Source organism: Pezoporus wallicus, unplaced genomic scaffold, assembly GCF_028554395.1.
Source record: "Pezoporus wallicus isolate ANWC-B61680 ecotype Strahan unplaced genomic scaffold, APGP_CSIRO_Pwel_v1 contig_6312, whole genome shotgun sequence".
Lineage (NCBI taxonomy): Eukaryota > Metazoa > Chordata > Aves > Psittaciformes > Psittacidae > Pezoporus > Pezoporus wallicus.
Window position 1 is genome coordinate 10083 of NW_026642251.1, and position 22650 is coordinate 32732.

At 42.8% G+C, this 22650-nt stretch overlaps 1 protein-coding gene across 1 annotated transcript; it reads left to right on the top strand.

Annotated features, from left to right (window-relative positions):
* Window positions 1-488: 488 nt before the first annotated feature.
* On the top strand, window positions 489-13198 carry ALPK1 (alpha kinase 1). The gene is given in 16 exon segments (XM_057428356.1): window positions 489-834; window positions 1412-1604; window positions 1606-1652; window positions 3385-3444; window positions 5102-5188; window positions 5616-5692; window positions 7361-7456; window positions 7561-7665; window positions 8060-9032; window positions 9035-9085; window positions 9088-9171; window positions 9949-10102; window positions 11156-11318; window positions 12135-12321; window positions 12779-12833; window positions 12835-13198. Coding segments are annotated over 16 exon segments (2817 nt in total). The 3' UTR covers window positions 12974-13198.
* The last annotated feature ends 9452 nt before the right edge of the window (window positions 13199-22650 follow it).

A 22650-nucleotide genomic window follows, 5' to 3' on the forward strand; every position in this document is an offset into this window, starting at 1 on the left:
AATGATATGAGAAACACATCCTTTTTCTGAGGAGGCTTTGTATGGTTGAAGGTGTTTTCTGCTTGTGGTTTCCTCTGGTGGTTGACCATACTGCAAAGCAGTAATCAGCCACTGCCAGCTCTGAGACGTTTGAGCCAGGCCAGGCTCTCCATAGGCAGTGTGAGGCTGCTGAATAGCTGGTGGCCACGAAGACCAAACAGGTCAGGGCACCTGCGGGGCTCTATAGCTGAAAAGATGGGTCTTTCTTTGCATGTCTGTATTTTGGGCAGATGTTCCAGTGAAACAATGACTGGATGCCATTCTGCCCATCTTGTGTGACAAACCTGTAATCATAGAATGATAGTATCATAAAATGGTTTGGGTTGGAAGGGACCTTAAAGCTCATCCAGTTCCAAACCCCTGCCATGGGCAAGGACACCTCCCACTAGACCGTGTTGCTCCAAGCACCATCCAAACTGGCCTTGAACGCTGCCAGGAATGGGGCAGCCATGGCTTCTCAGGGCAAAAAGGGCATCACCTGGATATCAGCATGTGAAGCACCTCCTTTCTTCATGGGGCAGGAGAACCAACCACTGCCCACCATGAGAAGGGCTCGTTTTTTGGTAGACGTCCCCATGTTCATGTGGACTTCTGCAACCATGATGAGGCTGTGTGCCTCCTCATTGCTGTCTTTGCTGGCTTCCTGTTCTCTTAATAACACGTTATCTCAGGAGCTGTGGCTGATTCCTCATGTCAGTGTGATTGATCAACAGCTGTATGAATCCAAGCCAGTTCATATAGACTCGATAGTCATTAAAGATGACCTGCAAGGGAAAAACATCAGGCTCCTGGCCTGTTTGCTTGTTTGTGGTGTACAAAGGAGTGCATGGCTTGAGCTTCATCTAGGATACTGGCCATAGGGACTATTTTCCAGTCTTTCCAGAGTCATGTCCCCCTTTTAAACTAATTGCTATTACTTCTAGTGATCTGTTGGGCATCATTTAAATTAATTAACAGAGCACCAAATGATGTGATTCCAAACACTAAACAACAATTAGAAACAGAAAAAATAATCAGGAATGATACCACAGCTCAAATAAAATAAACAGCTGCAACCTTCCTGTCTTGAAAAAGGAAATATGATCAAGAATTTCAAACTTAAACAAGGGAAGTTCAGGCTAGATAAAGGAAGTTCTCCCCTGTGAGGGTGGTGAGGCCCTGGCACAGGTTGCCCAGAGAAGCTGTGGCTGCCCCATCCCTGGCAGTGTTTAAGGCCAGGTTGGATGGGATTTGGAGAGACCTGCTCTAGCGGAAGGTGTCTCTGCCTGTGGCAGGGGCTTGGAACTGGATGAGCTTTAAGGCCCCTTCCAACCCAAACCAGTCTGGGATTCTGTTTCTTTTGTCTGTAGACAGTTCACTGAGCCTCTGTAAGGTGAGTTTCTCCAAGGCTGCCCCTGCCACTGGTGTTCTTTTCAGGTTTATTTGAAGGCCTCCGTCATGGTCAAGGACTGCATGACAGCCGCTGCTATTGTGTTCCTGATTGACTGGTTCCTGTACTGGATTGATGCCTCCAGCCAGCTTCTTCAAACTGCCAAGGGTCTGCACAGGCTGCAGCCCACCACACCTGAGTCCTCAGGTGCTCATCTGCCAGGCTCGCCTCTCCGTCAACACAGGTTACCGCTCCCTTCTTTCAGCTCAAGCTCAATTAGGAACTATTTGACTTTGAAGACACTTTGTCCTGTGCTAGAGGTGACATGCTTACAGGCCCAGTGCCATATTTTTTAACGCACAGCGTACTCCCAGCCTCCTTGAGCTCTCCCAGCTCCTCTCACTAGCACAAAGGGGCTAGTATAAAGGGTTTCAGAGCCAAAAGCAGGAGAGAAAATTGTGAAAGGGTGTGGAAAATACTAATTGGAGCTTTTGTTCCTTAACAAATCTTCCCTGCTGGTTTTAAACAGGGATATCTGAATTGCTATACTTCTGACCAAGGGCCTTTAAAAAGTAAATTAGAATCCTGGCATTTTCTCTGCACTGTCCCAGCTGCTTTTTTTTGCTTCAGTGGGGCCACTTGACTATGCAAACAATGCTGCTTACAACCCCTCAAGGATAAACTGATTTAAGAAAAAAATAAATTCCATCATTCCTATAATGTTGGCAACACCTGAAGGGTTTTTAATGCATCCTCCCACTGTCACACTGGGGAGAAGAAAACAAAGCCAGGCAATCCTGCTCTGAAAATCTCAGTGCAGGAGTATTTTATTTGCAGAAAACAGAACTGTAAGTTCTCTGCATAGTCATTTTTATTTGTGCCTGTGGACTTCTTATGCTCCTGTTGCCATGGGGTCCAGATACTGGCACACACCAGTTGATGAGCTAGTTCAGCCAACATTTACACTGGCTGGAGCAGCATTACTGACTTCAGCCAGACCCAACAAAACCCGAGGTTCTACATGATTCAGGCTGATCAAATTAGACCTGTAAGACATATTAAGGCTATATATTCGGTGCTTAAGATGGTTCTTCAAAGCTAGGTAGAGGGTCACATGGAGGCAGCATAGCTTGAGGCTATGCTTTGTGTGATGGGATGTCAGGTCAGCTGCCTTTGAAGTGCATCTGAGCTTCCTGTCCTGGCAAACTCCATGTATCACAGAATTATAGAATGGTTTGGGTTGGAAGGAACCTTAAATCTCATCCAGTTCCACCCCCTGGAAGTTGGGTGTCCCTGGGGACACCTTCCGCTAGACTAGGTTGCTCCAAGTACTGTCCAACCTGGCCTTGAACACTGCCAGAGATGGGGCAGCCACAGCTTCTCTAGGTAACCTGTGCCAGGGACTCACCACCCTCACAGGGAAGAATTTTTTCCTGATTTTCCCTGAACTCTGTTAGTTTAAAGCCCATTCCCTTTGTCCTCTCCCTACATGCCCTTGTCAAAAGCCCCTCTCCAGATTTCTTGTTGGCCTCTTTAGGTATTGGAAGACTGCTGTGAGTTCTCCTCTGAGCCTTGTTTTCTCCAGGCTCTGCAGTCACATATTTATAATGTAGTGCATGTACATTCAAGATTGTTGATGGCAAGAAATCTGTTTGCAGATGAAATTGGGATCTACCAGGTTAATTATCACAGAGCTTCTCCATGAGCTTTTCTGAAGCAAGTGTCTGGCTAGAAGCAGTTGCCTCAACTGCCTTTTCTGCTTTATATGTATATGTGAAATTGGCCATGTCAGCTATTCCTGAGCATGGGGTAGCACCTGCAGTGCATAATTAATGAAAAAAAATTTAGTCTGAGTGTGGAAATTGTACTGAAGAAGAGTACAATTTGCAGAGGCTTTCACTGATGAATATTTTTGTTCACTTCATGCCACACGATACATTTTAATATTAATTTTCTATCTTTCTATCTTCTATCAGGTAAACTTTTAAAAGCTGAATATATCCTAAGCAGCCTTATTAATGACAATGGAGCAACAGGTACATATATAATTCTTTTCCAATTTTATAGTTGCTGTTTTGATGGGATTTTGATACTAATTTCAACAGTCACACGAGCTTCAAATACAGCCAGTCTGGCCCTAGTAACAACTCTTTACATCACATCCCTCTTTTCTTCACCCTTCTTTGCTAAAATGTGGAAACTGCAACTTCGTTTTGAAATTTCCATAATTTATCCTTGAATATCTTCACTTAGGTGGAAAAATATTCTGGATTTACTGCTTTCCTACTAATTTCTCTGCACAGAGAAATTTAAAATGTGAACCAATTTCAAGGAATTACCTGATCTAGAAAACAAAGACAACTCCCTCAGCTCAAAAAAATCCAGATTGTTGGAGTAATGCATATCCTCCAAATTCACACTGATCCTATGAATTAAATGAATACTTAATTCTAGACCTGTAGCAGACTGTGGTGCAATTATTTAGTATCTTTGGAGGTTAAGAAAAAAAGAGAGTGAGTCCTGGTTCTTACAGCACTTCAACTGGTGAGTAGACATGCAAAACTGTAAAGATGGGACTATTTCTTAACGTGTGATAATGCTAAAATTACTCGCTCCCCCTTTATATCAGATTACTGCACTGCTGGTCGTGTGTTTTGTCTCAGATCTGGAGGGATGTGTAGTATTTCTAAAGGGAAGAATTTATTCTGACCGATATAGAAACATATCCATAATTATGATTTAGTTCTCGTTTTGAGACAATACATTTTAGGGTTTGATATCTGTTCTCCATTTTCTTTTCCTGCAGGGGTTATTTAATAAGTAAATTCAGGTTCCACTACAGCTATTAAACTTGGAAAATTTAAGAAGCCTGTTCTGGGCTTTGTTGGTTTGTTTTTCATGTGGTACTGAGATTCTCATATAAGAAGGGCCTTCATGCAAGAGTGTTTTAAGCAAAATGCCAGCTATCATTGTTACAATAGAACTGGCTATGCAAAATACTTTTGCAGTATTTCTTAGGACTGTGCTTTTTTAAAAGACTATTTCCATAGTATTCAATTGTAACACTTTTTGTTTAACACTGAAGATGTGTTGTTGAGGCTCAGCACAACTTTGTGCTTGGAGTTGCAGTGCAATGTTCACAATACTTAGGAAAGCTTAGTGATTTTAGTTCATATTCTGTTCCAAAATCCAATATAGATTTGATAACAAAAGACTTTGTGTAACTAATCACACTTTGTTAACATGAAAACATTTGCTTTAATATTAATGAGGTACTGATATCTAAAAAAACCAACATGTTTTGCCAATGATTAAAAGTATTTTGCTGAGCTGTATATATTGGTGACCACAAAGACATCCCATATTAATCCTTTTGAGTGTTTTTAGTGAAACTGCTGTTTTTTTTATAGAAGGATTTTTTGTTACTTTACAGAAGAGAGGTACCTTTCACTTTTTAGGTTGTTTTTATTCTGTACATAGCTGTCACTCAAGCTACATACCCATAGAGCTCTCAACTTATATTCCTGAATGTACTGTTACTTTTTGATCTATCTGAATTTAAGTCCTGGCTCAAACCAGCTCAATTCATTGGGCAAAATCCTGGCAATTTGCTGGGATTTGGGTTAGCCTCAGAGGCTTGAAATTACTGTAACATTTTTAATTCTCTACTGAGTTTTCCCACTCTTTCTGCAGGTACCTGGTGATATGCTAAGGAAAGTGATAGGATTCACATGCAGTCAGTCTGCTTACAAATCGGAGGCCAGATTTTGCAAAAGCTTGGTAAGGCTTTTTTCTACAAACATCTACTTAAGGTTTTCCTCTTTCTTTTTTTTTTTTTTTTAATTTGCAGTCCCAAAGTCACTCTTCCTTCCCAAAGGCATGCAATAGTTTATCACAAGTACATCACACCAATTTCATCTCTCAAGACAAGAAAATTCCTAGTTTTTGGCTTATCTGGCTTGGTAGTTGACCTTTCATCTGCCATGACTGTTCAGCTGAAGTCTTTTATGAGCATAAAATGTGTGTTCATGCACAACCAAAAGCTAAAGGCTACCAATAAATGTTCAGTGTCACCAAATTAAAAAATGTTGTGGTATGCTTTTACACTGTTTTGAGGGCTCCTGGCTCCAGGAGATGTAAAAAATAAATATTGAAAGGCATCTGTAGTGGTAATCTCCTTAGTGACTATTTTTCTGATTGATTTCAGGGATGTGGTACGAGGCAGCGGCGTTGATTTGGGCTTCAATTGTGGGATATTTCAAACTTCCTCAACCAGATAAAAAGGTAGTATTTCCTTTTCACTCTGGATATCCTTGCCAATCTAATAATCATTCCGGATTAGTTTTTGTTCACTTCAGAAAAGTCCTTTAGCAATAATGTTTCAATTAGGCACCTCAGACAAAGTTAATATGCAGGGCAAATACTCTGTCTGAAGTCTGTATTACACATTGTTTCCGCATGCATACACAGATTTGCAGACACCTTTTTTCCTGCAGGGGACTAAAAGTAATAGTCTTCGTTAAGCAGAATTATCTGAAGTGAACCATCACTGAGGGTGTCACAGGTGCCTCTGGCAAGGGCAGACTAAGCCCAGAATGCAGCCATAGATTTTATTCATTTACTTATTTATTAGGACTAAGGTTAATATTTTTTTCCCTGGTAGCCAAGCATGTCTGCTTGCTGAGCTCTACTACACTGTCTCTTGTGGGTGATGGCTGTTCCCCAACACTGCAGTATCTGAACACCTTGCAACAGCTACCATACCTGTCTTGAGCACCTTTTTGAGGCTTGGCCATGCTAATCTTCCCACTGTACATGAACTAACAGTCATACCTTGCATCCGTAGCTAAGCAGGAATGTGAACCTATGCCTAACAAGTCCTAGGGTGATGCTTGAAGAAGTTTTGTAATTGTACCCCAGCATAAGATATTCCACAAAACCAGACCTCATTACTTCTCCTCTGCCATACCTTAAAGCTTAACCTCAACCTCAGAACTTTTTTAAAGGAACAAAGATGTGTAGGGAATTTTGCAGAAAGCAAACACTTAATGATTAAGGCATTCTTAACTATTTAGCTAGGCAGACCCTGAGCTACCATGTACAGATCAAATCTTCCAGAGACAGAGAGAGAATCAGCAAGTTCATAAATCTATATGTTACATGTTCATACCTCATTTTTTAATGGGTCCTGTAGAACCAATTACAAATTACCAACAACCCCCCCCTAATTATATCAACACCAAGAACTTTGCCTTTCCTCCAACTCTGTTTATTTGTGTTTTCTTAAACAGTACAGTAAGCTAGGGAAGTGTGGTAAAAAAGACGCTTTGTTTCTTAGGCTTTGTGTGATGAACATTTATTACTTCTACCATCTCTCCAGACATCTTCACCCTGGGTTTTTTAGAAAGACTAAGGTCAGCTGACAAGTTCTTAAGCATAATTTTTGATTTCTGTAGTCTTTTCTGAAAAACAGTGGTAAAACAGTCCTTTTTTTTTCCAGACATGATTAGCCAAGGGCTTAATGCAGCTTTTGGTGACATCACAAGATTAAGCACCTTAGGAAAATGCAATACTAAGGAAAACACAATGCTATTTGAAGTGAAACCTACAGCTAGTGGTAATAGGGGTACCTGCCACTCATGGATCTGAAAGATCTGCTGACTGTGACCAGATAGAGAACAAAGACAACATAAAAAGTTCACCAAGCTCATTAAAAAAATTTCCAGAGTTTCCAGTATCCACCAGGCTACACTTTCTGCAAGCTGAAATGAAGAAAACTCTATCAAGATGACATCTCTGAATTTCTTAGCAGTGCTTCTCTTTTGATCTTGTTTGTTAGGGTTGTTGTTTTTTTTTCCTGGGGTGTTCTACCCAGAACCTACTTTGTTGTGCGCAGTAAAATTCAAAATACAGGGGGAGAAACACTATGATAACTTTCCATTTCTTTTTCAGGGAGTTGCTACTTCCTTGGGTATTATTGCAGACAACTTTGCTTCTATGAATGAGAAGGATTATGTATGTTTTAAAACCAAAGCCGACATGGACCTGGTAAGACTTGGTTTGGTATTTGTGTTTTCTTTTCTTTGAAAGGAAAGCCTTTAAGATGAGGGTTTCCCCCTTGGGTTGTTTGGGTTTTTTTTCTATTTCACTAGAGCCTTCTCCAGAAGTTCAGTCATCATTTACTATCAGCTGCCGAGGCCTGCAAACTAGCAGCAGCCTACAGCCAATACACCCCTCTGTTTGTCCTCTCCGCTGTGGTAAGTACTAGTCTTCATTCTGAAAGTGTTCTTTGTGTCAGAAAAGAGTCCAGGCTGTTCAATTTGGCTCAAATTTGGCTTTCAAACATTGCATCATACAGGGTATTCCGTCCTTGTTGTGGGTATGATGCTGTGTTGTGGGTATGATTCATTTGCTCTGGACTCCAATTGGAAGCTAAGCAGATGGGTGGAAATGCTGATTCTCCTATAACTAGAACTGTATTACAGAGGAAAAAGAGCAAGATTATTTCCTCCAGGAAACACAGCAGCAGACAGGCAGAGCTGATGTTTGCTTCGAATCATGTAAGAGAAAGAAGTATTTTTTCCTCCCTTTATTTATATGTAGCAGAGGTCCAGGTTTTTAATTCCTTCATTCCTCTTTCATTGCCCCCAGAACATCCGTGGAGTGTGTTTGCTGTCCTATAGTCACTCCAAGGACTGTCCCCCAGAAAAGAGAAAGTTCTACTTGTCTCCCAAGGAAGGGCAGCAGCAGGAAAAGGGCTCAGCAGAGGAGCAGTGCTGCAGAACAGAATCGGATGAGCATAGTCAAGCTGCATGCTTGAACTTGATGCCTCCCGGAGCCTGGCATTCTTCCCCTCCAGAGGCTCTACATAGCCATGGAGGATCTGCTCAGCTTTCCCTGGAGGTCGATACGACTCTAGCTGGGAGACTGGTAGAGAAGGTGTCTCTTTATGGAAAAGAGCTGCGGGAGGGAAGACACCATGGAAAGAGTTTTTCAGAAGAGACAGGCAGGGAGGTGAACAATGTGGTTCCTTCCCTTTCCACCCCTAACTCTGCTCCTACCAAGGGGCAGGAGGAGGAAGAGAAGTCTTTCACGTGGGTGGAGCTGGGCTGCAAGACCAAGGACAGCAGCACCCCCCTGCCCCAGCCCAGGAAACATTTTGTGTGGGTCCACCCAGGAGGAGAAGCCGCAGATAGCACAGAGGATCCCTCATTTGAGGCACATCCCCCCATAAATGAGGGTGCATCTGTACTACCAACAAGCATTGAGATGAGAAAGGCCAGTGGCTCCTCTGTGTGTGATTTGCTGAGGAAATCTGCGCTAGTGGGAAATGGACCTCTCAAAGTGCCTGAAGTTGACACCCAAGCAGAAACAATAGATGATACTGAATTTGATTTCATCAGTATTGGAGATTCAGTGAACAATTATCCTACGACATTTGTTCCAAAGCATCAGTCAACTCCCTGTGTGCTGACAGCTTTGCCCTCGAGCGGAAAGATATCCATAACTGACCACTTTTACTATGCCACTACTGAAAAAGATGAAGGAAAGTCTCAGAACAGGGTGAACAGCAAAAGGCAGTCCAGTTCATTCCTGAGTTCACAGTACAAACCAGTACAGATGCCAAGAGTTCCCCTAGAGGTCCACTTCTGAACCCAAGAGGAAGTGGTTTTGTCTTCATGCACGGGTAGAACATAATTGGCTTGTCCAGAGATTGATGCCTACAGGCATTTTTAAGTCTAAACAGCTTCGTAAAGCATACCGTAAGTTTCTGCACAGTGATGGGCATTTACTGGCAGCAATAGGTACTCCCATAGAGAACAGTCTCAACTTCGGCTTTTCAACACAATGTTTTAGTCATCATTATTAAGACTTTTTTTGTTGTTTTTGTTTTACATGGTTTTGTATAATAATTTTAACAATGGCAAAAGCAAAACACTCCTCTGAACCATTTTCCTCCTATTCCTTCTTACCCATTTGCACATCAGTCACAGCTTCATGGAAATGGGCTCCATCTCCATCCCCACACAGTCCCTCCTGCTTCAATCTCTTCATGCAAGACCCTCCTTGAACTCACTGTACCAGTTAATCAAGCCCTTTCCACCCCATTACTTGAGTCTCTGGTTTTGTTGACCATTTAAATTCCACATTTTATTCCTGTGTATTGAAGACAGTGATTGTTAAATTAACCATAAATAACAGCCATATCTTAATATGCAGGTCCTTGCTCAATATACTAAGAAATACAGAAACTAGGAGCAATGCTAGGCTGCCTCATTGAGCTAATTGAGTAAAACCCACTCAGGGCTTGTCTCATTTTGCATGTCTCAAGCCTGTTCAGCAGGTTTTTTTGCTCTTACTGTAAAATATCCAACTCTGCACCTAGATACCTCTTAGCATATATGTTATAGCCCTGTACTTTGCTTCCAGAGAAGCCTGGATCTCTTATCTCCTGAGTGCTGGTTATTTCACCCCTCAGCACAAGCTTAGAGCAGTTCTGTGAAATTGTCCATTCTACTTGTGGTTTTTTCCTTTTGTAGCTGCTCTTCTTTTAAAATGCTCAAAGAAATCAGGCCTCTGGACAGGCCAAGAAATGCCTGTATTCACTGGGGACTACCTGAAGGTGGCAAAGGAAGGCAAACAGAGAAGTGCATTTTGGATACACTTTCTGCACCAGGAAGAAAGCCTGGGAAGGTACTGAAAAAAAAACAATTTCTGAAACAAAATATTTATCAATGCTACTTCTGTGTAAACATGCAGGAAAACTATCTGGTAAGACAAGTCTTATACCTGTGATTCAGCTAGTCCCCTGCCTTGTTAGACATTAGCTTTTATCACATATTTTAAGAAGACAGTACAAGTTTTTAGTTGGACAACTACAGAAATCATAGCCACAGTGGGAGAAGATTGTTTCTTCAGTCTGTTTCAACATAGTTTACATTTGGTTAGATTTTGACTAATCTTCTGTAGCGAGAACATTTTATGGCTTTCCCAAATCTCCTGGTCCTTTTGGCAATCTTTCTCATCACTCCATGTATCTCCCTACTTTTTAAATTCTGGAAAGACAAAGCTACTTTACTGTCATCTTCTAACAGCCATGTTAGTGTTAATTTGCTTGTGACAAAGGCCTGACTTTAGCTTTGCCTGTACTGGGATAATCTTATAGGAGCTTATATCTTGCTTCCTTTTTATTTGACTTCTAGCTTTGCATTAGATAATTAGCAGTATATAGCTTTGTATCTTTATGTATATTTTTTTATATATATATCTCACAATACCTAAGGGCAGAAAGCTGTTTCAGTTGCTTTTCTTTAACAGCAGGTTTATGCAGTGGATGCGTCTGCTCTAAAAGCAGGATTAGAGTCACCTAACTCATAAAGGCCTCTGAATGAGGAGAACTCTGCTAATTGTAGATTTTTGATTGATTTTATAAGTAGCTTATGAATTATTATGGGTTAAGAACAGTATTTAAAATACCTCTGAGTCAGGCCTCCCTTCAGAGTCAAGCAGAGTTGACTTTAGACCGTTGGGTTGGATTGACCAGCACAGCATTTTATGCCTGCAAAAACTATAAAATAAAAACCCCACAGCTTAAATCACTGACATTTTAAATGTGTTACCGACTTTGGCTTTGCTTCTGAAGAGCCAAGCTCTGCTTTGGAGTGGTTTTTCATTACCATAAGCAGAGTTTCCCAAGTGCAGTCTGCTGCAAATCTGGCTACAACAACCAGTCCTCTTGTTGTTTAGGTGTGTTGGGAAAGAATATAAGGAAGAAAAGGGGCTTTTTCATCATTTCAGTGATGTGGAACGGCAAATGACAGCCCAGTACTATGTGACGGAATTCAACAAAAGACTGTATGAGCAAAAAGTCCCTACCCAAATATTGTACATCCCATCTGCAGTACTCTTGGTAAGAGCTATCTTCTAAGCAATACAAAGGAATCAATGGGAAGAGTATCTTCAGTCAATTTTGATTTTAAAATAGTCGCAGTTAGGCAACCTCTAGATAACATGCTATTTTAGCCAGTAGCTGCATTTGCTTATTTCAGGGCAGAAGACACCTGTCTGCAGAGCTACAAGTTCATGGGTGCACTGACAGAAAAGATGCCTTGTACAAGCCAGAAACCCACTTGTAAATGAAGCTCAGGAGTTACCGAGCCTTTTATATCATCTAACAATATATGAACATCTATTTTTCTGGGTTAATTAGGAAATCTGAACAGCAAAGTGACCCATCTTGAGCACCACAAAAAGTGTCAAAACCTCACTAGAACCCAACATGCAAGGTTCTTGCAGACAAGTTGATTTGCTGAATTTCAGGAACACAGGACTGGAAAGTTTCTCTTTGTGATTCATCACGTCCAGTGCCCTGATAACACAGGCAACAACACTACACAATCCCTTTTTATACTCATTAAGTCTTACCTTAAAAGTAGCCATAGGACCTTGTGTTTTGTGTTTTAGCCTTTATCACTTCCACTAAGAAATCATTCCAGAGCTGCTGTCTTGATGTCTCGAAACTTTCTGCTATTTTCTAATCTAAAATTAGTCAATTTATATTTATTGTCTTCCTCACTTCTTTGAGGCCTACATTTAAGAAAGAAGCAGCTATAGCATCCCCTCATCACCTCTGTTCTCTTGAAGACAAGACTTCAGTTAGAGGAGCTTTAGCATCCTTGTTTTCACACCTCTGCTCACATGACAGTCATTATCCCTCTCTTTTCAGATACTGGAAGATAGAACTATAAAAGGATGTGTGAGTGTGGAGCCCTATATCCTTGGGGAGTTTGTGAAGCTGTCCAACAACACAAAGGTAGTAAAGAATGAGTACAAAGCCACAGAGTATGGTCTGGCCTATGGCCATTTCACCTATGAGTTCTCCAATGGAACAGACGTTGTTGTGGATCTGCAAGGTTTGTGTTACAGTGAACTTCATTTCTTGTGAAGACTTAATTTCTCATTTTGCGAAATGTGCTATATAAAGGTGTATGTGTATATATATATATATATGCTATATGTACTGTTGCTAAATTATGTAAAGTGAGGGAGGTATTTGCAAGTATGTTTTTGCCTTGTTCTTGTTCTCCACTGCATTGCAGCAAGAGCAGGTAAGCTGCATGAAGTCTCCTTGAGCTCTTTGCTTGAGAGCCAAGGGTAAAACCTTTCAGGCTCAATCTTTAGTACGTAGGTATCTTTGGGACATTCATTTTATTAAATATTCATAGGGATCTGCTTTTGCTGACATGTTGCAAACTGGGAATCACTGAAGTGGCGTTAACAGAGTGTGGGCCGTGCCAAAGCAGACAGACCTGAGTACAGTAATACACAGGCTGTGGTGTTCAATACCAAAATGTAACCTTTCTTCCTCAGGCTGGATTACAGGTGACGGGAAAGGCCTCATCTACCTCACAGATCCCCAGATTCATTCTCAATAGCAAAGATGTTTCACACTCCAACTTTGGGAAGAAAGGGATATATTACTTCTTCAATAATCAACACATGGAGTGCAATGAGATCTGTCGCTGCCTTTCTTTAACAAGACCCTCAGTAGAGCTGCCAATGTAGAGTCACACAAGACAGTCACACAAAGAATGACCACTAAGCTGGGCAGTATTTTATCCTACATGGCTTTGGGAGCATATTGTCTTTGAAAATGGAGTCACTGAGACATTACCTGCATGAGTTTGGCAATTTCTGGTCTTTGCATCCAGGCTGGCAACACCATGTTACCATCCTGTGGACTGTCTGAACTTCATGTTGTTGTAGCCTGTAAGAATTAACAAAAGAACATAGAAAGAGGAAGAAAACAGCTTTCCAAATTCAGCTAGAGGTGTACTACCAGACTATAAGCTTCTGATCCACTCAGACCTAGTAAGGGCAACAGGTGCCATCTGCTCTTTGGAAATAGAATATGAAACAGAGAGAGACAGAAGCAGCGAGCTGTCTTTCAACCTTCTGTAAAGGTTGTATAAATGCTCTGGGGAGCAAATGGTGATGTATTGGTTTGCTTAAAAAAATAGTTTCTTTCAGAGGTGTGTATGCCTGCGTACATATGTGAACGCAGAACACCTAAGCATTTGGAAGTATGGTTTTAGCTGGAACAGCCAAGAAAGCTCTGCTACCCCTGATTTTTAACACCAGGACTGAACAGCCTGTGGCATGCATTCTGGCCACATGCTTCAGCAGTGCCTGCCTAAGTTAGAGGCAGCTGCAGCCTTTTAATTTTTATGAAACAGTCTTTTGTGGTTTGTTTTTTAATTGTTTTGTTGTTTGGTGTGTTTTAGATTTTTTTTAACTAAAGCTTGCAATTGGTTCATCTGACTTTCTTGAACACCTATAGCAATTCACATACTGATAAGGCCTCACCCATCTCCAAGAGACCCAACTGCTAGAGTCACTCTGTCATAGTGAATTTCAGAAGAATGTAGAAGGAAGCAATGCCCTTCCAACTTGGTGAACTTCAGCTGAACAGCTGAAAACTTTTATGGCTTTTTTCCCCACACAGGCTGGTTAGCTGAAAAGAGTCAAACCTGCTGGCATGGTCAGATCATGTATACATCTGCTGTAGAGAAAACAGCCATAAAAAGAGGGGGGATAGGAGCTCCTTACACAAAATGCTGCTCCCTTTCAATGCTGAATTCAGCCAACTGGAGTGTCTGGTTAAAAAAAAGCAAAACAAACCAATTCCCAATATTAACCAAATTCAGGCTGTGATGAAAGAAGCATTTTCAAATCAATTAGGCTGCCTTTTTTTGTAAGTCCTAAAAAGTTCAACTACTCACTTTACATCTACTGCTGACAGATTTTTAATGCGTTACCACGCCAGGATGAGTGGCCTTCAACCTTTATTTCCAAGGCGTGATTAACCTGCGTGGGCTTCCAGGGGGACACTTCTTTCAGCCTCTGTCAAAGACATATTGCAGATTTTGATTAAAAGCAGGGAGAATATCTTTGCATCTACAGGTTGCAGCTGATTTTCTGTTCCACAAGAGAAGGAAAGTATCCTGGGTTCAGCAGTTGCAGTCATTTTTCTCCTTCTTAGTAGCTGGTGCAACGCTGTGTTTTTGACTTTCAGCCTGGGAACAGCGCTGGTAACACTAATGTTTTTAGTTGCTGCTTAGTAATATTTACTCTGACCAAGGACTTTGTGAGTCTCATGCTCTGCCAGGGAAGAGGGGAAGCCGGGAGGAAGTAGAGACAGGACACCTGACCCAAACTAGCCAAAGAGGTATTCCATACCACAGCACATCATGCCTATTATATAAACTGGGGGCAGTTACCCAGAAGGGCTAGTTCACTGTTTGGTCGGGCTGGGTATCGGTTGGCAGGTGGTGAGCAGTTGTATTCTCTTCCCTTGTTATTTCCCTTATCATTATTATTATTGGTGGTAGCAGTAGTGGTTTGTCTTATACCTTAGTTACTGGACTGTTCTTATCTCAACGCGTGGGATTTACATTCTTTCGATTCTCCTCCCCATCCCTCCAGGAGAGGAGGGAGGAAGGGGTGGGGAGTGAGCAAACAGCTGCATGGTTTCTGAGTGACAGGCTGGGCTGAAGCAACGACAGAAAGTGATCTTATATTCTTCCAGCACACCTTTCCTGGTGTTACTAGCTTAACTGGCAGGTAGAAAAGCTACTTCTGGGAAAGTTCAAGCAGCAGTTTTATGTATTCCCCTTAACAGTGACACATAAAACGGGAGCAACAGGACCGGAGCAACACATGGAACTGGAGCTAACATTTGTTGCTGCTTCTCCAGCTGAAGGAAACTGGGATGAGACCTTGATTTTACTCTTCCAAGACCATACCAGCACCTCCAGAATATGTGTGTGAGAAATGGTAGTTGGCTTTCCCCCTCCATCATCTGTGAAAGGCTGCCTTCATTTTAAATTCTCCTCCTCCAAAGCCCTGATGTCCCACTGCCCCCAAGCATAAAGGCTGTGATCGTTTCTTTGGGGAGACTTTTTTGATGAGAAAGGAAACAGGGCATCAAACTTCAAAAAAAGATGGATCCCCAGCAGAGAGTTGGCTTTAACAAAACCATTCTCTTTTGTTTCTGCAGCCAGCAAAGATTTTTTTAGGCTTTTGTTCCATCTTTTTACAATGCTATTGTTTTCTAGGTGATGTTTGTGCTGAGTTGTTTGGAAAGATGCCCTATCACTGCACTGCTTGATTAGAACTAGGTGTAAAGAGGGAGCAGCAAGAGAAGAAAAAAAATTAAATCTCTTTATTATGGTGCATAAACCTTCAGTGTTGGGGAGCTGGGCAGCTGCGCAAGAAGAAAAATGCATTCAAAAATATAATGCTAGTGTGAATAATCCTTTCTCTAATGCTGCTTGCAGACTGCTTCAGCTTTGTCAGGTGAACTTGAACTGAGCCATGAGATTTGCTGCCGTTCCCACTGCACACTGTCTATCACCCCGGGCCATTCACCATCTTGACTGTTGTTAAAAGTGAGCAAACAATCCATCATTGAGCCAGAGAGTCACTGCCTCATAGAAAAGTAAAATCGGCATGTGACAGTACACTTGGCCCCAGTGTTTCACAGATTAAAGTGATACATGAAGACTCACGTGTTACTGGGAAGATTAAGCCCGTTATCTTGTTCCACAGCCAATAAAGAACAGCCTTGTCTGCAGCAGTAGGGAAATGCTGGCTTTAACCAAGTGACAAACGCTGCACATACATAGCTCCATGCTCTGGCAAAAGAGAGCAATGAGCTCTAAAGAGGAAACAAAGCTTGTTAGCAAGATCTGGGGAATTAATAAGCAGCAGAGATGCTGTGTTAAAGCCTCTCTGCAGAGGCTTTCCCTTCTCTATAGAGACAATTAAAAGCAAAACAAAAGCTCTCAGACAATCTCTGCAGAACAAAGTGTCCCAATATGCTGCCAGCAGCCAGCCCTGCAATGGCTGTTGGGGTAGCACATGCTGCTTCAAGACCCTGGAAAGTAATGCCTGTTCCAGCTAGGCCTCTTGGTTAAGGAAAGGAAAAAATACAGATTTAGTTATGTTCCTAAATTAATCCATCTGTGGGAAGTGTTAGTGTTTTCACTTCTTCCTAATATTTACATTCAGCAGCTGATTTCTTCTGTTGGTTTCTAGCATATATTTTACCATCTCAGACAAAGCGATGGCTACTCACAGTTAAAAGTTAGGATTAAGTATCAGCTGGTCCAGTTCCATGTTAAAACCAGACATCACCATACTTAACCCCATAGCTTGTACTGGTCTTACTCTTTACAGTTTGGGCACAAATTCAGAGGCATCAGTCCTTCACAAACGCAGGATCTCTGTCTTCATCCAGGGCTTGGATACTGGAAATCATGGATTAATGTGCTCTGTAATGTGCTCTGGAGATGTGCTCTGTAATGTGCTCTGGAGAATTTAGGCATAAATGGCCTGAAACACACACAACTTGTGTTATTGCTTCATATTTGTGGTATAAATAGGTGATTATTGGAGAGAATAAGTGGTTGACTCTGATGATGGATCATTTGATATTTTGGCTGGAAGTTTCATCTTGGAGCTACAATTTCTGTTCTGCTGTTTCCTCTGGTTTCAGAAGAAAGTAATTTGAACCAAACAAGACTTAAGGAATACTTACTTTTTTTTTTTTTTTTTTTTTGGGGGTGGGGGGGGGGGGGGGGGGGGGGGGGGATGTAAAGCCTGAAGAAACATGTCCTTTTCTTGGCTAAAGCAGCCAACACAAGGACTTGAGTATTAGTGTAAGTGCTGGCACTAAAATATCTCGCTCTTGGCAAGGTGATGACACTTCCCTGTACTTCAGGGCAGACATTTGATTAAAGAGGTTTTTCCCACCTACCTTTCTGCAGGCATCCAGGTGAAAGGCAGAGATCTTGTTTGCTGTGTGCCATGTACTTGTGCATAAAATTTAGCACATTTGATATCAAGAGGGAAAAACTTGATGCAACCAAAGCCTGTTAACCACAGGCTGAACAATTTTCTTACTGTTTTGGCAACACCTAACGTTACACAGCATAGGAGTTTTCCCAGCACATCCTTTCCCCGCCCCAGCCAGCAGAGCCATGGGAGTCTCTCAGGGGAAAGAAACCAAGCACACACAACTGTATCTCTAGGCACTTACAGGTGGTATGATGTGCTATTATAAACTTGAAATAACCAGAATGGGGATATATGCAGTGAGATATTGACCAATAGCTGCCCCTGGGAGTTGGAAGGGAGGGAACTCGCTGCACCAGCACCCAGGTGCCTTCCCCAGCCCTGCTGCAGGGAAGCCAACAGCCTGCAGCAGCAGTGTGCTGCTCTCACCCCTCTCCTGGGGATGACACACACCATTCCTCCTTTTTTCCACTTGGATGAAATAATCTCCCACATCCTTCTGCAGAGCAGGAGCAAATGGGGCTGCTGCTGCTGCCCCAGCTCCATGAGCCCATCTGTAGTTCCTGCAGCCTCCCCAGCCTGCCCACGGTGACCCCCCAGACAGAACTTAATCCCATTCTTTAGTCAGAAAAATTCTCTGCCAGGCTATTTTTAAGATGGAGTGGATCTTTTCATTGTCTTCGCTCAAAGCAGTTTCTCCCTTGACCGAAGCCCAAACCAGCATGTCGGCTACTGGGGCTGCTGTCCCCTTCGAGTAGGCCATCACATTAATAGAGGTTGATTTGCAAACAGTGTTGTGTCCCCCCCCTTTCTAGTGCCCCCCTTTGCCTGACTCCCGCTTTTCTGCTCAATGGCACAGATGCTGCTTTGTGCTGCTCAGGACCAAGCAGCTATTATCAGCAAATCCAGCGAGGGAAATTAATGAAGGCGACTACTAATAAAAGACAGCTCAGAACGGCTATCCCAACTTGCTCTGAGCAGCAGTAATTAACTTTTTTTAAAACTCATGAAGGTAAATATGCCATCGGCTTTGGTCCAGTCTCTCTTCTTTTTAATCAAAGGGGGGGGAAGGAAAGTGAGGAAAAGGGGATGGATGCATATCGCAGTCACCCTAGCACCATCCCTATGCCCTCCCTGCATGCTGCCAGCTTTATTTTAAAGACAATATTACTTTTCTTTAATCAGAAGCCTGAATTTAGTACAGGAAGTCAAGGGGAATGAGGAGGTGGCCAGAAGTTTGCTGGACCTGCACAGTTGAAGGAAACAGCTTAGCTTGTCAGAGCAAAAGAGTCTGTCTTAGACCTTAAGATGCAAGATCTGGCCCTGTAGTAAAACAACCTGCACCAGGTTTAAAAGAATAAATTCCATCAGGACTTCTCTTCATGCAAGTGGACTGCAGTGCTGTGATTAACTATATAAAAGATGGGCGCCTGAGATTTTTTTGCCTGTCTGGTACAGAAATCAAATTTACAGGACAGTGTGTACTATTCATGACCCCAAGTGATAAATTGCAACCCCCCCCCCCCATCCCTGCAGAACCCCTCTTCACCCTACATGCAACTTGAAGATTCCCAAGATCACAAATTAACCATCTGATATTCACTTGGACACCTGCCTTATACCAAACCCTGGCCTGCAAGAGCAAACCCTGTACTGTTTATCTGATTACTTGAGGCTTCTTGACATTGCCAGTGAATGCTTCAAATGTCTTCCCCAGGCAGACAGCAGTGCAAGGCTTTTGGTCCTTTCCCTAGGATCGTTCTTCCTTGGAACACTGCAAGGTGGTTGTGGATGTGAAAACAAACCAGAGTATGGGCAACAGGCTCCTCAAGGCCAGAGGATCTCAGTGATGATGGGAACTGGGGTGGTGATGGCCTTTCCCCTAGCCACTGCTCTGAAGTACATCTAAAACACCATAAAAATGAAAAACTGGGATTTTTTGAGAGATCAGCTTGTATTTAATGGCATTAAATCCATTCAAGGAGAAAAGGCTGCAAAATTCCCATCTGAGAAGTATGAGTGTGAAATTTGAGGACCACCAGATGAAATGACTGAAAGGTGGATTTCCAAACGAGAAAACAGTGAAATGCAGAAAACCAATGGGAAAAGTGAAGCCTGAGGCTGTGGGGAGGTGTGTGCAGCAGACCCTTCGCCTGCTTGAAATGATGAAAGGAAAAACTTGCCTTCTCTGCAATGGAAATGAGGGAATCAAGAGGGAGGTGAAGGACAGAGAGGGGACAGAGGCAGAAGCTGAAGCTCTCCAGCCAAGTGCCCATCCCAAGAGAGATGTCAGCAACCCTAGGATTGTGTGGGATCATCTGCAGAGAAACATGTTTTATACACAAAAAATACATTTTGCAAGTATTGTGGGGTGGCCTTTCATTGTATTTCCAGACGCTCCATGCATAGTTTATTATGGAGATAAGAAAATATGTAACTTTAATATCCCAGATGATCAGTCTTTTCAATTAAAACAGTGTTATGCAATAACTAATGGATGCAGTGTCAAAAAGACAGCTAGTGTGTACTTAATTTAGTGTCATACATGTTTCAATAGCAAACTCATCAGAGAGCACCACAGGATGGCCTGTAGCAGGTGAACCCTCATCCAGTTGTTTCCCAACATTTTCACCATCAGGAAACCAAGGAACTGCTGTGACAATAAAATAGTCAAACCTGGGGAGCAGTGGACCCTGAACCTCAATCTGAGGCACCTGAATAGGGCTTTAGGAAATTGGGTTTTTCTTTGAGGTAGATCCCTCATGCTGGGGTCTTCAGATTTACCTAGGAAGCAACCTAAATTGCATTTATCATCCTGCCACATCTTCTACCTTCACTTCTAGTCTGGATTCACACCCAGTGGCTCAGCAGTGAGGCATCTAAGCTCTCTGCCACAGCTTAAAATCCACCAGCCAGATGAGGGGCTGAGTCAGGAATGCTGTTCCAAAATACAGTGTGCAAAAGGATCATAAACATGCATTATTTGGGCAAGGTGCTGCTTGGAAACTGCTCCTAGGTTTTCCACTTCCTCCTAAGAGGCGATTTGCTATCCTGCATCCAGGTTCACTGCAATTTCATAGAATCCTAGAATCACATGTTGGTTTGGGTTGGAAGGGACCTTAAAGCTCATCCAGTTCCAGCCCCCTGCCATGGGCAGGGATACCTTCCACAGACCAGGTTGCTCCAAGCCCCATCCAGCCTCCTGATCTTCACCTCCAAAAATCAGTCTTCTGAGAGAAAAGAGGAAAACTGAAGGAAAACAAGGGGAAGAGGGAAATTAACTCTTTCAAGTTCAGGAGGAAGAAAGAGGGAAATAAGCTCTTTTGGCTACATTTGGAAGAGAAATCAGGATGTGGATTAATGGGGAAGGTAACAAGTCCTGTCTCTGTATCTCCCTTTGCCAGTACTGCACTGCTGCCCCGTCCCAATCTTCTTCAAGGGCATCTCCAGCCAAGCCCATCCTAGGGACCAGGGTTTGGTCTGTGTGATGGCACCCAACTCGAACTCCAGAAAACTCCTCTCCCACTCCCAATCCATTCTTCAACGCTACGTGTGCATTTTCCCATAGTGGCTCCCACTGCCATGGTCCGGCCGGACAGTGGATGTAACAGAGTCTGTACCTGGAATGGAAAGAAATACCTCCAGGATGACAAACTTGGGAAGCAGCAGCATTCCTCCCAAAGAGTGCTGGAGGGAGCATGTGAGTACTGAGCCACCTGAGATGTACCTGAAGCACATCCCACCCATCCCAACCTTTTGAAGAGCTGAAGGCACCTACTCCAGGATCTCTTAAAAGCAAGAGAGAAACTGGGAAGGACAATGAGACTCAGCCAGAAAAGACAGAGAGGCTGAGTGAGCTTCTGGCTTTCTTTTGGGGGGGGCATTACTGGAGTTTAATCATTGGAAGGGGGTTGTGAAAAGTGATCGAGGGTGAAGCCTCCTCTCATGACAGGCTGCCCTGCCCACTGCTAATGGATTGAAAGGCTCCCTCTTGTTTTGTTCCTCCTAGCCCATGGCAGATTTGGGGTGACACAGCTTCATCGTGCTGCCCACATCAAAGCAGTGATTATGCAAATGCTCCCACTTAATTTTTTTTCTTCTTCTTTTTTGGAAGGAATTATTTATCACACAATAACCCCCCTGCTGGGGGGGGGGGGGGGGGGGGGAACAATAGCTCAGGCTCCGTCGTGCTGCTCGCCCCAAGGCTGCGGGGAACCCCCACATGTTTTATTGGCCTAACCTAATTTCACTAATTCTCTTTTCACACATTTTGGGGTTGTTTTTTTATCCCTTCTTGCCCTTTTGAGGCTGTCACTCCCAGCACTGGGTTTCACGCTCCCAGGATCAGGGGAAGGCACGAGGCTGCATCTTTTATTTAATTAATACATTCAGGCGCCTCCGCTGGGATTTAATGATTTCCAGGTGTTCGGACCCAGAAGTCAGAGTGCTCCCAGACACATGGGGGGGGATGATTGAGGGGCATCAGTGGCCTCCAGCATCCATCCCTCATCCTCCTCCATGGTGACATCCTTGGGCAGGTGCGTTGGACCATCCATCCATCCATCCATGCAACACATTCACTGCGCAGAATCTTCTGTATCAAGAGGCAAAATTAAACCATAAGTAAACTTCTACTGAATTTATATATTTATCTACTGTGCTTAGTGCGGTTTTCTTCACATTATGAGCTACACAAGGAACCCTAGAACCAAAATGCCATGATGAGAGGTGGAGGCTGAGTCCTGCATGTGTTTTAGCATCTAGAACCCATTTGAGGATTTGCTCGGCTGCAAAAAAATAGGGAACTTTTCCTTGGTTTGGCTCCATGTCTCCCTAAGGAGCTTTAGCCCTAAAGAATGGCCTCTTGGCCCCACACTGGGGCTGAACTGACTCCTACAAGAGCTTCCTATTCTGCAGAAAAAAGGGGTTTCTTCTATGAAGGCAGAAATTTTGGGGCTTTTACACCCAGAACCAGACCAGGAATCAGCCCCCCCAGCCTGTAATTACCAGTATGGAACCCCAAAACAAGCAGCAAGCCCAAAATATATGAAAATTAGAGCCTTTTATTTATATTTTACCACAAAAAAAAACAATCCCTTTGCTCTTCAGCTGTAAATACATAGTGGAATAAACTCTGTAAATTATAGAAAAAAAATACATCTTTTCCATGAAATCTTCCTTTATAATAAATAAACGGTGAACACACGTGCAGCTGATCACTGTAATGTCCTGTGTCTGTTGACGTTTTCAGTCTGTTGATTTATTTTTCATCTCCTGAAAGAAGGGGGGAGTTCCTTGTCCCCTTAAAGGTCAAAATAAATAATGCATGGGGAGGTTCTCCATCCCTATTCCTATTCCCCCCACCCGGGGTGGGGGTGTGTGGG